At 44.5% G+C, this 16,399-nt stretch overlaps 2 protein-coding genes across 6 annotated transcripts in view; both read left to right on the top strand.

The window, feature by feature from the left end:
• The window catches only part of LOC124009528 (neuroligin-3-like), a 28,040-nt gene extending 22,585 nt beyond the window's left edge, over nt 1-5,455 (top strand). For all 4 annotated transcript variants that reach the window (XM_046321394.1, XM_046321403.1, XM_046321420.1 and 1 more), the window contains 2 exons: nt 160-949; nt 3,597-5,455. In XM_046321394.1, coding sequence (XP_046177350.1) covers nt 160-949; nt 3,597-4,437 — 1,631 coding nt within the window. In that variant the 3' untranslated portion in view covers nt 4,438-5,455. The remainder of the gene's footprint in view (nt 1-159; nt 950-3,596) is intronic.
• A 2,815-nt stretch (nt 5,456-8,270) lies between these two features.
• LOC124009547 (myelin proteolipid protein) lies at nt 8,271-13,850 on the top strand. 2 transcript variants are annotated; one of them, XM_046321443.1, is made up of 7 exons: nt 8,271-8,426; nt 10,765-10,951; nt 11,186-11,342; nt 11,684-11,861; nt 11,983-12,056; nt 12,221-12,286; nt 12,805-13,850. In XM_046321443.1, exons 1-7 carry the CDS (start codon nt 8,423-8,425, stop codon nt 12,877-12,879), a joined length of 741 nt encoding a protein of 246 aa, XP_046177399.1. In that variant the 5' UTR covers nt 8,271-8,422; the 3' UTR covers nt 12,880-13,850. The 2 variants fall into 2 exon arrangements, with proteins under 2 accessions (XP_046177399.1, XP_046177390.1); XM_046321434.1 differs by lacking the exon at nt 8,271-8,426 and adding an exon at nt 10,086-10,341.
• Nucleotides 13,851-16,399: the final 2,549 nt, after the last annotated feature.

Here is a 16,399-nt window from a genome sequence, read left to right on the forward strand (position 1 = left end):
CACAAAAAACTGTTAAAAACCAACATCATCAGAACCTAGAGAGATCCTATGAAGCTAACAATATGTTAAACTGCAGGCCTACAAATGTTCTGTAACAGATGGTTGTTGACCAGACAGCACTCATCTGATCTGTGTTTGTCTGTGCCATGATCTCCCCAGGCCTGTTTCACAGAGCCATCATCCAGAGTGGCTCAGCCCTGTCCAGCTGGGCCGTCAACTACCAGCCTGTCAAGTACACCCGCATGCTGGCTGAGAGGGTGGGCTGCAACGTGCTGGACACCCTGGACATGGTGTCCTGCCTGCAGAAGAAGAGTGCCAGAGAGCTGGTGGAGCAGGACATCCAGCCAGCCCGCTACCATGTAGCCTTCGGCCCCGTCATTGATGGTGACGTCATCCCCGACGACCCCGAGATCCTGATGGAGCAGGGAGAGTTCCTCAACTATGACATCATGCTGGGCGTTAACCAGGGGGAGGGACTGCGTTTCGTGGAGAATGTGGTGGACCTGGAGGATGGCGTGTCCGGCAGCGACTTTGACTTCGCCGTGTCGGACTTCGTGGACAGCCTGTATGGCTACCCGGAGGGGAAGGACACTCTGAGGGAGACCATCAAGTTCATGTACACGGACTGGGCTGACAGGGACAACCCAGACACCAGGAGGAAGACGTTAGTCGCCCTGTTCACTGACCATCAGTGGGTGGAGCCCTCGGTGGTGACGGCTGACCTGCACGCCCGCTACGGTTCGCCCACATACTTCTACGCCTTCTACCACCACTGCCAGAGCCTGATGAAGCCTGTGTGGTCGGACTCAGCCCACGGGGATGAGGTGCCCTATGTGTTTGGCATCCCCATGGTGGGAGCCACTGACCTGTTCCCCTGCAACTTCTCCAGAAACGACATCATGCTCAGCGCTGTGGTGATGACTTACTGGACCAACTTTGCCAAGAGTGGGTGAGTACAGCACCCCGAGGCCTGGTCAGACTCACAGGTCAGTACAGCACCCCGAGATCTGGTCAGACTCACAGGTCAGTACAGCACCCCGAGATCTGGTCAGACTCACAGGTCAGTACAGCACCCCGAGACCTGGTCAGACTCACAGGTCAGTACAGCACCCCGAGACCTGGTCAGACTCACAGGTCAGTACAGCACCCCAAGATCTGGTCAGACTCACAGGTCAGTACAGCACCCCAAGATCTGGTCAGACTCACAGGTCAGTACAGCACCCCAAGATCTGGTCAGACTCACAGGTCAGTACAGCACCCCGAGACCTGGTCAGACTCACAGGTCAGTACAGCACCCCGAGACCTGGTCAGACAGGTCAGTAAAGCACCCAGAGACCTGGTCAGACAGGTCAGTAAAGCACCCAGAGACCTGGTCAGACCGGTCAGTACGGCACCCCGAGACCTGGTCAGACCGGTCAGTACGGCACCCCGAGACCTGGTCAGACAGGTCAGTACGGCACCCCGAGACCTGGTCAGACAGGTCAGTACGGCACCCCGAGACCTGGTCAGACAGGTCAGTACGGCACCCCGAGACCTGGTCAGACAGGTCAGTACAGCACCCCGAGGCCTGGTCAGACTCACAGGTCAGTACAGCAACCCGAGGCCTGGTCAGACTCACAGGTCAGTACAGCAACCCGAGACCTGGTCAGACTCACAGGTCAGTACAGCACCCCAAGATCTGGTCAGACTCACAGGTCAGTACAGCACCCCGAGACTTGGTCAGACCGGTCAGTACAGCACCCCGAGACCTGGTCAGACAGGTCAGTACGGCACCCAGAGACCTGGTCAGACAGGTCAGTACGGCACCCCGAGACCTGGTCAGACAGGTCAGTACGGCACCCCGAGACCTGGTCAGACAGGTCAGTACGGCACCCCGAGACCTGGTCAGACAGGTCAGTACGGCACCCCGAGACCTGGTCAGACAGGTCAGTACGGCACCCCGAGACCTGGTCAGACAGGTCAGTACGGCACCCCGAGACCTGGTCAGACAGGTCAGTACGGCACCCCGAGACCTGGTCAGACAGGTCAGTACGGCACCCCGAGACCTGGTCAGACAGGTCAGTACGGCACCCCGAGACCTGGTCAGACCGGTCAGTACGGCACCCCGAGACCTGGTCAGACCGGTCAGTACGGCACCCCGAGACCTGGTCAGACAGGTCAGTACGGCAACCCGAGGCCTGGTCAGACTCACAGGTCAGTACGGCAACCCGAGACCTGGTCAGACTCACAGGTCAGTACAGCACCCCGAGACCTGGTCAGACTCACAGGTCAGTACAGCACCCCAAGATCTGGTCAGACTCACAGGTCAGTACAGCACCCCGAGACCTGGTCAGACAGAATCCAGTCTTGATTGTGGTATGCTTATATCGTAAAAGGATGGGGTCATTATTTCATATTTCCCATTTGTGTCTGTATTTGCCTAAGAAATGCTATAAATGATAGATGGAAATAGTTGTCCTAATCATATTCTATACTGTATTGAAACCTGTGTAGAAGAACCAATATTTATAGACATATAGACACACTTCACATGTATCTTAAAATGGAGCCTTGCTGCATTACACCTTTGCTTAAGTCACAGCAGAAAACGGCAATTAGTCTCTATAAAAATGTTACAGTAAACACTGATGTAGACACAGATGCTCAGTAGAAAGTGGGTTTTAAGATGGGCTGAAATGAAAGATGTAGGGCAGGGATGGGCAACTGGCGGGGTCTCAGCTTACTGTTGAGAGTTAGAACAGCAGAATACACAAGGTGCAATTTCGAATTTTGGTTGTGCATCAATCACTGACATTGCCGCAATTTGTCAGGATTTAAAAAAAATTGATTGGTAAATTAGTCTAGCCAGTTTTCTAAACTTGTAGTAATCATGGTCGAATTACCGACCGGGGGCCCCCCATTGATTCTGTTAATCACTCTCACTCAAATCTCATATTCAAAACTGCAAACATTTCTCTCCACCCTATAGCAACATATGTAAAGTTGCAGGAAATTAACTGTAAAACTGCACTTTTTCTCCTCTGCCCCATGACAAAATGTGTAGAATTGCAGGAAATGTACTCTACAACTTAGTTTTTCTCTCTCTACTGTCAACACGGGGGCTGCTAAAATGATTTGCTCACAAGGTGTTTTACACACAATTTCACTTCCGCGCCTCAAAAGGCTAGGACCAGTTCTGACTGCATGTGTGGGTATGGATGTGGGTTTGCAGAGCCGCTGCGGCCCCTCAAGAAGAGTTCAGAGTTTTTTTTGTGGCCCCCACCCCTATCAAAGTTGCCCATCACTGATGTAGGGAATGCTTAGCACTTGAAAAAAGACTGACATTATGTACATCAACCAGTCTTGTCAGCTTACAACTGGCTTTGACCAGCAAAACTTGCCTGTTGACATCTAGCCTCGCAAAGCTGCCGTTCTCGCGATCTTACGTTAAACGCTGAATGGATATCCGTGCAGCGGTTAATGAAAGCTTGTGGGATCACCGGCTCTGCGAGGCTAGTTGACATCTCCCTTAATGAAGCAATTGAAAGAATAACTTCTCTATGTATGTTATCAATGATGCCCTGTCTTTGACCCCTGTCTTCATTGCATGTCTGCAGTGACCCCAACAAGCCAGTGCCCCAGGACACTAAGTTCATCCATACCAAGGCCAACCGCTTTGAGGAGGTGGCCTGGTCCAAGTACAACCCCCATGACCAGCTGTACTTGCACATCGGCCTGAAGCCTCGCATCCGCGACCACTACCGCGCCACCAAGGTAGCCTTCTGGAAGCACCTGGTGCCCCACCTGTATAACCTCCATGACATGTTCCATTACACCTCCACCACCACCAAGGTACCTCCCCAGGACACCACCAACTCCAACGGCAAGAGAACCGGCACCACCAAGCGTCCGCCTGTCTCCACAGCCCACAGCAGTGATGGGGAGGAGACGGGTCCTCTGATCGTGGCTAACCCCAGAGATTACTCTACTGAGCTGAGTGTCACCATCGCTGTGGGTGCCTCGCTGCTGTTCCTCAATGTGCTGGCCTTCGCAGCGCTCTACTACCGTAAGGACAAGCGCAGCCGGCAGGGTGGCCACGGTGGCCCCCACCAGGCCAGCCCCCAGCAGCAGAGCAACGGCAACGACGTGAGCCACACCACCACCGACGAGAGCCTGTCCCATCAGATGACCCAGTGCAGCCAGATGAACCAGTGTGACACCCTGCATGACCTCCACGACCTCCCTGACCTACACGACCCCCTGCACCTCTCCCCCAACATGGACTACACCCTGACCCTGCGCCGCTCACCAGACGACATCCCCCTGATGACGCCAAACAACATCACAATGATCCCCAACTCCCTGATGGGCCTGCCCAACATGCACCCCTACAGCACCTTCCCAGCCGGGTACAACTCCACCGTCCTGCCCCACTCCCACTCCACCACCCGGGTCTAGACCTAGCCTGGGACAGAAGATATACAGACCACAGTCGACAGAGATTGTAGAGGTGAGCTGAGGGGCGAGCTGTGCTGTACATTAATTAATACAAAAAGTAGTTGGGTTGGGATTAGTTTATGTTCATACTGCAAGAGCCATGCAAAGCTTTTCCTGGTCAAATGGTGCAGAATCACCGCCAATATACTACTGCCTCCTCTCCTCATAGAGGGAGGTCTATGAGCAGTGTAAATCATCAATTTCAAGACTTGTGAGCTGGTTAAAATGAGAACTGCTTTTTATTTCCCATTGTCTTTTGATGGTAACATTTTTGGGAACTTTTTCTTGTACGACCTCAGCATAATATTTGTACAGTTGGATTTGTACGGGAAGCTTTTTTCTTCCTATGATATCTGTTTTGATCTTCTGTTTGGAACAAGTGTCATCTGGACTCATCACTGACTGAAATAACATTTGTAAAAAGCAGAAAATCAGTGTTATTAAGCAATTTTATACATATTCCTCATGTTAAACTCAACTTAAAAGGGTATTTTTTACTGACTAAAGAATTGCAGAAATACTATGTTACTGTGACTGTGATCATTTGAACCTTTACTACAACATTGATTACAATTTGTAGTAAAAGTATCCCATTTATCCAATAATATTTCTATTTGAATATGAACAATATATCACCCCTATATACAGTATGTGCGTGCGTGTGCCCGCGTGTGTGTTTACACTCTGAAGTGTAATGTAAAGCTATAAATTGTTAAGAAATTTGTTTGACATTTTGTTTGAAGTATTGGCTTTCATCATATTTAGTGTTGTACTCCGATCTATGCTCGTCTGTCTAAGTATCTTTGTTCATTTTCAGTTAACTGTGTCTTATTTTGCTGAACACGTTTTGGGAATACAACTTCTGCTTTATTATAAAAAGACAATAGCTTAAGATGGCACATACTCTAACCAACTGATGTGTTTCCATTGGCTTGGCTTGTTTGTACACAATAAACTTAGACCAGCACTTTTTTTTAAATGGTTTGTTTGTTTATATGAATATGAAGGTATTGACATGGTTTATACAAACATAACATACAAACATACAAACATACAAAGCTGAATTTCCCCCAGGCGCTTCATCCCATTTACAGAAAACACCGATTCTGGAGCATAACATGTTTTCAAGCATTACTATAAGAGGCTCTTTTGAATGTAATGGGCTTCACAGTGTTATTCTGGCAGAATACACATCCCTCTTAGAATTACTATCACCTGGCTTTCCTGGATACAATCCTAGATTAATATCAATGGGCTTCACAGTGTTATTCTGGGAGAATACACATCCCTCTTAGAATTACTATCACCTGGCTTTCCTGGATACAATCCTAGATGAATATCAATGGGCTTCACAGTGTTATTCTGGGAGAATACACATCCCTCTTAGAATTACTATCACCTGGCTTTCCTGGATACAATCCTAGATGAATATCAATGGGCTTCACAGTGTTATTCTGGGAGAATACACATCCCTCTTAGAATTACTATCACCTGGCTTTCCTGGATACAATCCTAGATTAATATCAATGGGCTTCACAGTGTTATTCTGGGAGAATACACATCCCTCTTAGAATTACTATCACCTGGCTTTCCTGGATACAATCCTAGATGAATATCAATGGGCTTCACAGTGTTATTCTGGGAGAATACACATCCCTCTTAGAATGGCTTTCCTGGATACAATCCTAGATGAATATCAATGGGCTTCACAGTGTTATTCTGGGAGAATACACATCCCTCTTAGAATTACTATCACCTGGCTTTCCTGGATACAATCCTAGATGAATATCAATGGGCTTCACAGTGTTATTCTGGGAGAATACACATCCCTCTTAGAATTACTATCACCTGGCTTTCCTGGATACAATCCTAGATGAATATCAATGGACTTCACAGTGTTATTCTGGGACATCCCTCTTAGAATTACTATCACCTGGCTTTCCTGGATACAATCCTAGATGAATATCAATGGGCTTCACAGTGTTATTCTGGGAGAATACACATCCCTCTTAGAATTACTATCACCTGGCTTTCCTGGATACAATCCTAGATGAATATCAATGGGCTTCAGTGTTATTCAGGGAGAATACACATCCCTCTTAGAATTATTCTGGATACAATCCTAGATGAATATCAATGGGCTTCACAGTGTTATTCTGGGAGAATACACATCCCTCTTAGAATTACTATCACCTGGCTTTCCTGGATACAATCCTAGATGAATATCAATGGGCTTCACAGTGTTATTCTGGGAGAATACACATCCCTCTTAGAATTACTATCACCTGGCTTTCCTGGATACAATCCTAGATGAATATCAATGGGCTTCACAGTGTTATTCTGGGAGAATACACATCCCTCTTAGAATTACTATCACCTGGCTTTCCTGGATACAATCCTAGATGAATATCAATGGGCTTCAGTGTTATTCTGGGAGAATACACATCCCTCTTAGAATTACTATCACCTGGCTTTCCTGGATACAATCCTAGATGAATATCAATGGGCTTCACAGTGTTATTCTGGGAGAATACACATCCCTCTTAGAATTACTATCACCTGGCTTTCCTGGATACAATCCTAGATGAATATCAATGGGCTTCACAGTGTTATTCTGGGAGAATACACATCCCTCTTAGAATTACTATCACCTGGCTTTCCTGGATACAATCCTAGATTAATATCAATGGGCTTCACAGTGTTATTCTGGGAAAATACACATCCCTCTTAGAATTACTATCACCTGGCTTTCCTGGATACAATCCTAGATGAATATCAATGGGCTTATTTTTAAAGATTTGTTTGGAACGGAGTGGTCGTCTTGTCAAAATAATACATCATCTTTATAATGAGTTAGATGTGGCTAGATGGCCAATCTTATTAAATTGTATTACATACAGTATCAACAGGAGTCTTCAACCGCAAACCAAGAAAAACATGAATCTTAGATTTTGGGCATCGGCAGGGCAATAGTCCATTTTGACTGGGCCCAGTGGAGATCAGATGTTATTATGATACATTTGTAGCTGTATGATGGTCATGGGCTGTAAAGGAGGAAAGCCAAGGAAGATAAGAGGGTACAGGCACACTCCAAAAAGGCAGTGTGTTGTTTGCTCCTGCTGCACACTGGGAACATTGTAAGGGCTTTGACATCAACTGGGTCAGTGATAAAGGGAGAGCAGCAGCTGGACCCAGTCCTCAATGTCCCCTTGTTAGTCTACAGTCCAGTGGCATTTACATGGTCTGCTTTTTGTTTTGCTCCTTTGTCTGTATATTCTTCATATCTCTATGTTTTCTGAAGAGTCAAACGCACCCACCAGCCAGCGTCTGCTTTAACTGACCATATGGCGACCTTTACGTGCCTCAGACAGGCAGCACAGATACTATGCAGACCATGAATAGCCTGGCCAATGAGAGAGAATGAACTGGCCATGCAGCGGCCCACAAACTGAATACATTTCCAACAGGCATCCAGCACACATGATGATCACGCTTACAGTGGGGTCTGAAATTATTGACACCCTAGATAAAGATGAGCAATAATGACTGTATAAAATAATTCAAATAGTGAGCTATATTGTATGCTCAAAAACATTGGGAAATGATATATTATACTAATACAATTGTTCAAAGAGTCTTTGTGTTTTGTCTGAACTTGGTATGCATGAGAGTGATTGAAATGCAAGTGTAAACTCATTAGGGCCTTTGAACCCTGCACTGTCCCTAATGTTGAACCCAGGGCTCTATTAGTGATGGTCGATGGCTGAAAAGGGACTTTGTGTCTTTAAGATCTGGCTCTGTGAGCTGGTGGTCTGTCTATTGTTGGTTAGACAAAAGCGCAAGTCAGATTCATATAGGAGTGGTGGGGAATAACTTCTCATATACTCATATCACAGTCACAAAGCCGCCAAGCCAAACCTCAATAACCCCATACTTCTCTCTGAACATGGGTAAGTGGTCATCTAATGAGTCTTTCATATTTTCTATTCATATCTTAAAAGTTGGTCTGTGGAATATGATTAATCTACTTTGGAAATATAATTTTTCTGAGAAGTTTGTGTTCCTTCACTGGAGAATAATATGACGCCTTTATTAATATTGTGATAATTACTGGTTTTATTGCAAGTTGATTGTATTATATGATTGTCTGATACTATTATGATGTCCACTTGTGGGTACCTCATGGGTTATTCATATTATAACACAACATTGGTAATATCGCAACTTTGGAAGCGTAGGCAGGATTGATAGAATGTGATTCCAGGTAACACATAGATAAAGGAATACATATGTAGTATTGTAGACTAAACAGTCAGTTTTGAACGTTTTGATCAGCCAAGCTTATTGATACTCGTTACTCATTTTAATTGACATTTCTTGAACATAAAACATGTTATTCAAATAAATGCAATATAACCATATATCAATTATGTTCAAATGTTAATCAAACCACCTCTCTCACACAGCTTATATCTGTGAAACGTTTTTTGAAAGGTGGCTTGAACTAATTAGGGTTCAGATAGACAGGTGACCAGCGTAGGCAGCACAGAGGTCATGAAAGGTCGATCGTGTCAAAGGCTTTCACACTCCCACACTGTGCAGGGCAGAATTAGCAAATTTGCATGAAATCCTTTGTTACACGCCTTCCATCTGACTCTGGAGCCAAGTTTAAGCCGGCTATTCTTCCATCACTACTATTCCGTCAAAAAAATACTTTCTCTACACTAAAGTTAATTCAGATTTAGTATGCAGTAAAGACTTGGCTTGGTATGGTCCTTCAATGCATTCTGGTAATGTCTGTGCTGTGATTTTATTCATGGGTTATCATGGCACATTTGTCATTCTAACTGGTGTTTCAGAGCACAGCTGAAGAGGGGGTGTCTGTGGCCTATGTAGTTTCCAGAGACTCAAACAACCTCCAAGCAGTTGCTGTTTTTATTTAAATGACAGTTTGTTTAATTTATATCCTCTGTTCATTCCTACCCACTAAAATCACACAAACCTTAAGATTACAGGAATGTTTAGTCTGCGTGGAACATTTGCCGCAGCTCAATCATTTATTATGTATGATCATGACACTGTTTGCCCTTCTCGAATGGGGTTTATAGATCATACAACTTTAATGAGCAACATGGTTGTTGTTGTGAAGATATTTCAGTTCCCACTCCCATTTATTGTGCTTCCTCCCACCCTTGAACACTTGAACTACGGTCCCCACCCCCTGCTGACATAGAAACTCATTCAGTGCCGTGGTACCAGTCCCAGCCAGCTGTAGCCGTAGGCTGGCCTGGGCGCATAGTACTGACATTGCCAGTGATACTGTGAGAATCCTGGTGATGGAGAAACTCCCCTGACCCCCGCCCCACCCGCCCAGATGCTCATGGGTTGTTTATTAGATTGTTGGTGTGTGTGTGGTGGTGCTAGTGTGGTCTTTGTTTGTTTGACATCGCTGGCCTTTGTTCTCCTCCACTCCTAGCTAAGACAAAGGGCATTGTGTCTCCCGCCACAAAGACAGGCTCTCTCTCATGGCCCCTGGAACCCATCCTTCAGTGCCCTCTCCTTTCTCTCCTCTCTCTCCCCTCCCTCCTGTCCTGGTGACGCCTGTGGTGGATGGCGGTTGGTGGAGAAAGAGGGATGAACTCTGGAGAGTAGAGGGGCTGAGCTGTGAGGCGTTGGCTGGAGCTGAGGAGCTTTTACACACGGATGAAACCATTGCAGACAGAGCAGTTTTTTTTTGGTTAAAATATCCTGCAGCTGAGCCTTTAGCATCACTGATTCATAAACTCTTTGCTTGTTGTTGAGGAGCACAAGATCGAAAGGAACAGATGTTTCCGGTCAGACAGCCTTGGCTTTGCAAAGCCCTAGGTGCATCTCTTTCTCTGATTCCTATATCAATACAGCAATTAACAGTCTGGATGTTTGTTATCTGCTTCCCCAGCACAGCTTACATTGGAGGAAGTGTATGAGAATGCTGTGAAGTCAGTGGCGGCTGGTTTTGTATAGACACTTTAACATTGTTTGATTGGATACACTGCACTTGGTTTCGCTGTTGTTTTTTGCTGTAATTTTTCTGTTGCTTTCATGCCTGTTGATTGAAGTTGATAGTGGGTGTTGTTGGAATTGTGGCAGAAGCAGTGGAGTCTTTCTGTTTAACGGCTCCCCAAGCAGGGTGACTGAGAGATGTCTGGACTGTGTCGTAGATGTGCTGTGTGTTGGTGTGTGTTGCTGTGTGTTGGTGTGTGTTGGTGTGTGCCGCCAGTGTGTTGATGTATTATGCCCCCTCACCAGGTTGTTATGATTGCTGTATCCGCTGCCTGGGGGCAGTGCCCTACCCCTCCCTGGTTTCCACTCTGCTCTGCTTCACCGGCATGGCACTGTTCTGTGGCTGCGGGCACGAGGCACTGGCAAACACTGAGGTGCTCGTCGAGACTTACTTCGCTCGTAACATACAAGACTATGTTATCCTGGCCTCGTTGTGAGTGACTCTTTAAAACTTTTCTGTTTAAGTGCAATAACCTAATTTAATTGTTTGTATTTATAGATAGGTTGTGCAAATCAAGCAACAGAAATGCAAAGGCTCTTGCAGCAGTAGTAGCAGTATTGGTAACCCTTCCTTAAGATGGGTTAAGAGAAAACACCTCTCAACAGCACCTTTTGTCACCATGGAATCTCTGATCTTTCCTTATTATGACCTGTCCTTGTCTCCCAGTATCAAGTACTTCCAGTACGTGATCTATGGCCTGGCTTCTTTCTTCTTCCTCTACTGCATCCTGCTGCTGGCCGAGGGATTCTACACCACCAGCGCTGTCAAGCAGACCTTCGGAGAGTTCCGGAGCACCAGATGTGGCCGCTGCCTTAGTCTGACGGTGAGGAGGGAGGAAGGGAGGAGAGAGAGAGGGAATGACATCACCTCCTTCTTAGGTTGCTAAAAGAATATTGGCACTATAGCCTACTCTAGCTTGTAATCTACCCACTGGTTGAGAATTAATCCATAAACAATTTATAGATAATTATCCATAAGTTAATTATCCATGAATCCCTGTTGTATTGCTTCAGGGATATTAGGCTCCTGTTAGAGTATTTACTCTCTATAGTGTTGTATGACTGCAGTAATGAAGCCTTATAGGACATGTTGTGTCACATCCTGTATCCCCCCTGGAGTTTGACCAATAACTTCATGTGACCGGCTCTGCTTGCTGCTCCACAGTTCATCATTGTGACATACGTCCTGGCAGTGATCTGGCTGGCGGTGTTTGCCTTCACAGCCATACCCGTCTTCTTCTTCTTTAATATGGCACAGACCTGCCACAACATCAACATCCTGGCTGAGACGACACCCAGCATCAACCAGCACAGCTGGATCTGCATGGATGCTCGGCAGTATGGTACGTTTAGCTTATGATTGAGCTAGCCGGGCCACCGTATGTTAGTATTTATTTTATTTATTTTTTACATTTAAAATGTACAGTTTTTAATTTCACATTAATGAGACAAGCTTCTCATTAGGTCTGCTGCCCTGGAATGCAATGCCAGGGAAAGCTTGTGGAATGACCTTGGCATCCATTTGCAAAACAAAAGAGGTGAGTTACTGTTTGCGTTGTCTTAAAACTACTTTGAAAGAATTAGTGTGTTTCTGGGTTAACCTTTCATAAACCCACAAAACACACAGCTAAATTATTATTCTGAATAGCAAATCAATGTACAATGCATTACTATTTAAGAAACCTTTTTTTCCTCTCTGCAGTTCTTCGTCACCTATGACCTATACATCGCTGCCTTTGCTGGTGCAGGGATTGCTCTCTTGGCTCTGGTGAGTAAGAATGTCCACCCAGACTTATGAGTCTATGGGGTTTGTCACCGTCTTTGTTTAGGTTCAGAGTATGACTTGATTTTGCAGCTCCAACTGGGTTAGTTTTAGGCATACCACCAGATAGGTATGGGGGTTCATTTTAAGGTTCTTTGGCAGAGAAAAATACAATTCAGAGAAATAGAACAATCTTATCATACTGTCCATCAGCACAGTAAATATTTATTGATTTTAAACAATGATTGAGGTGATAAGACCAGCTAGGTCGTAATAGAAAAGTGAAACAATCCCTAGAGAACTGACTTAAGAGTATTCTATAGGCCTACTGTAGGGGCACCAAAGCGAGTGATAAATGTGTGCACACAAAAAAAGATCATCTTGTGATGCCCTATAGGCTATTGAATAATTTACATGTCGTCTGAATGCAGCTGCACTTTTGTGAAAACCTTTTTTTAAACGTTTTAAAACTCTTCTCTTTTGTCCCGCTCTCCTTCTCTCTCTCCATCTTTCTCTCGCTTTAGTTTCTGTATGTGGTAGCTACCACCTATAACTATGCAGTGCTGCGGTTCCTGGGCAGAAAAGGGCTGCGCTGTTAAAAACGGTGCCCTGTCACGTCTTCATCCGCCCATAGACTGGGCCTGAGGAGAGCCGTTACACATCACACTACTGAACATTCATCCATCCCCTCAGACACGCCTGCAGCCTGATTCCCCTACCTACTGCTGGCTGCTTCCCTGGAGGGCTCTGCTAACTGACACATGGTTCATCTTGACCATCTGATTTATCACTTCAACAACAGCCTAAGAGATGAATAGAACTCCTGGGCATCATAACTTCAAGCCCCTCCCCCTGGGCATCATAACTTCAAGCCCCTCCCTCTGGTCATCATAACTTCGAGCCCCTCCCATCCTCCTGCTCACCAGTCTTATCCCCTCGGTTCTCAGTCCAGGAAGATGACTCTCTGATGTCTGTTGCTCATTTTCTTTTACATTGGATGTAGCGTCTCTGGTTTTGGTTTGCAATTATATCTTTCTTTTGCTTTTATAAAGTGTCCCCGACATGATTGTCAGATTGTGTTATGTGGACTCCATTCAGCCCTCTAAATCTGAGTGACTGAAAGAGATGACTGCTCTCCATGCTCATCTGAACTAAGAATTACACCCCACTCCCCTCGCTTACTGATACCTATATAGATAGTGAACATGATCTAGCTGCTTTTGCTTTAGATTGTGTATGTAAATGAGCTGTCCGTTACTGTAACCAAAGCAAACAGCTGAATGTGCCAAAGTGCTGTACATTCAAGTGAAATGTGAGAGTCTCTCTTGTCTAAGTGTGTCAAATGACTTATGGCATCTTTTTTTGCACTCACTCCTGATGTATAAGTATGTATTGTTTGTCCTTTTAAATGATTACCGTGTGGAGGGTGAAAGGAAACCCAATTCTGTGGAGGTGCTAAAGTTCTAAGATAACTCGTTTTCATTCCCCACATGTATTAATGCTCTCTGCTTTTAAACCACAGGGTTGCTGTGTTGATTTTCAATTGAGCAATTAAACTTAATCAAAGCCATTTTAAACCCAAGGTATTAAAATATTGTGCTTCATTTCATTGTCATTGTAAAACAAAACTTCCAGTGAGGTTGTCCATTTGGGTAATATAATGCACAGCAATATATTACAGCAGTAAAATGTTATTCATATTTTATTCACAGTTCAAATATGTTGACATAAATGATGGAAACTGTCAAACTATTTACATGTGTTTTTTTTATTACAGATATACAATGAGTATTCAAAACATCAGGAACACCTTCCTAATATTAAGTTGCCCTCAGAACAGCCTCATTTCGTTGGGGCGTGGACTACAAGGTGTCAAGCGTTCCACAGGGATGATGGCCCACGTTGACTCCAATGCTTCCCACAGTTGTGTCAAGTTGCCTGGATGTCCTCTGGGTGGTGGACCATCTTGATACACATGGGAAACTATTGAGCGTGAAAAACTCAACAGCATTGCAGTTCTTGACACACTCAAACCGGTGTGCCTGGCACTTACCATACCTCGTTCAAAGGCACTTCAATCAAAGGCACTTCAATCCATTCACCTTCTGAATGGCACACATAAACAATCCATGTCTCAAGACTTGTAAAATTCCTTCTTTACAGACCCTGGTTTGATTCCAGGCTATGTCACAACCGGCTGTGATTAGGAGTCCCATATGACGGTGCACAATTGGCAGAGTGTTGTTAGGGTTTGGCCGGGGTATGCCGTCATTGTAAATAAGAATTTTTTCTTAACTGACTTGCCTAGTTAAATAAAATTATGTAAGTATGTAATCAAATAACCTAACCCAATGAGTCCCACGATCAAGCTGGCTTGATTAGAAACTTCTAACACGTTGTGTGTTTGAGCTACAGGCTTCTGAGTTGTACTATTGGATTAGTCTATTTCTATTTCTTGGTCTTTGAGATTAACGGGGGCCGCGCTAGAGCGGTGTTTGTGAGACAAGGGTGAATCCTGAAGGGGCCTGGATTGTTTTTTACAAAAACATCTGTAGGGTCAGAATGTTTTGAGCTACGCACACGCACATGTAACATGTATTGCTCACAAGCTACACAAGAGTAGTTAAAAGGTAAAGGGTTCTTCTACATGGAAGAGCACAAGAAATTCCAGGACATAGTGTCTATAATACTGTAATTAACTCACATCGTTGCTGTCACAAACTCCACACAGTTGTCACTGATGAGTTGGATATTAATTTCCGACTGAACAGACAATTTCTCTACTTAACAGCATTCATATAAATGCATTTTATCTTTGGCGGACCTTATTTTGTTGACATTCTTCAAACAAACTCATGAATAAAACTATTTCAAATTGTTAAAGTGTAAATGTACAGTTGAAGTGAGACTTTTACACACACCTTAGCCAACTACATTTAAACTCAGTTTACCACAATTCCTAACATTTAATTCCAGTAAAAATTCCCCGTTTTAGGTCAGTTAGGATTACGACTTTATTTTATGAATGTGAAATGTCAGAATAATAGTAGAGAGAATTATTTATTTCAGCTTTTATTTCTTTCATCACATTCCCAGTGGGTCAGAAGTTTACATACACTCAATAAGTATTTGGTAGCATTGCCTTTAAATTGTTTAACTTGGGTCAAATGTTTTGGGTAGCCTTCCACAAGCTTGGGTGAATTTTTGCCCATTCCTCCAGACAGAGCTGGTGTAACTGAGTCAGGTTTGTAGGCCTCCTTGCTCAAACACACTTTTTCAGTTCTGCCCACAAACTTCAAACTTTCTATGGGATTGAGGTCAGGGCTTTGTGATGGCCACTCCTTGACTTCGTTGTCCTTAAGCCATTTTGCCACAACTTTGGAAGTATGCTTGGGGTCATTGTCCATTTGGAAGACCCATTTGCGACCAAGCTTTAACTTCCTAACTGATGTCTTGAGATGTTGCTTCAATATATCCACATAGTTTTTTATTCTCATGATGCCATCTATTTTGTGAAGTGCACCAGTCCCTCCTGCAGCAAAGCACCCCCACAACATGATGCTGCCACCCCAGTGCTTCACGGTTGGGATGGTGTTCTTCGGCTTGCAAGCCTCCCCCTTTTTCCTCCAAACATAACGATGGTCATGATGGCCAAACAGTTCTATTTTTGTTTGTGAAATACATCCACAGGTACACCTCCAATTGACTCAAATTATGTTAATTAGCCTATTAGAAGCTTCTAAAGCCATGACATCTTTTTTTTAAAGCTGTTTAAAGATAAAGTCAACTTAGTGTATGTAAACTTCTGACTCACTGGAATTGTGATACAGTGAATTATAAGTGAAATAATCTGTCTGTAAACAATTGTTGGAAAAATTACTTGTGTCATGCACAAAGTGGATGTCCTAACCGACTTGGCAAAACTATAGTTTGTTAACAAGAAATTTGTGGAATGGTTGAAAAACTAGTTTTAATGACTCCAACCTAAGTGTATGTAAACTTCCGACTTCAACTGTATACAGAATTTTCTGAATTTCTCTGCTATGTGGAAGACGGGAATTGCAACAGTATTCAAAACAAATCTCCTCTGGACACTCGCGCTTGAGCCTTTTACTTTCG

The sequence above is a fragment of the Oncorhynchus gorbuscha genome, linkage group LG02 (assembly GCF_021184085.1).
Source record: "Oncorhynchus gorbuscha isolate QuinsamMale2020 ecotype Even-year linkage group LG02, OgorEven_v1.0, whole genome shotgun sequence".
Taxonomy (NCBI): Eukaryota; Metazoa; Chordata; class Actinopteri; order Salmoniformes; family Salmonidae; genus Oncorhynchus; species Oncorhynchus gorbuscha.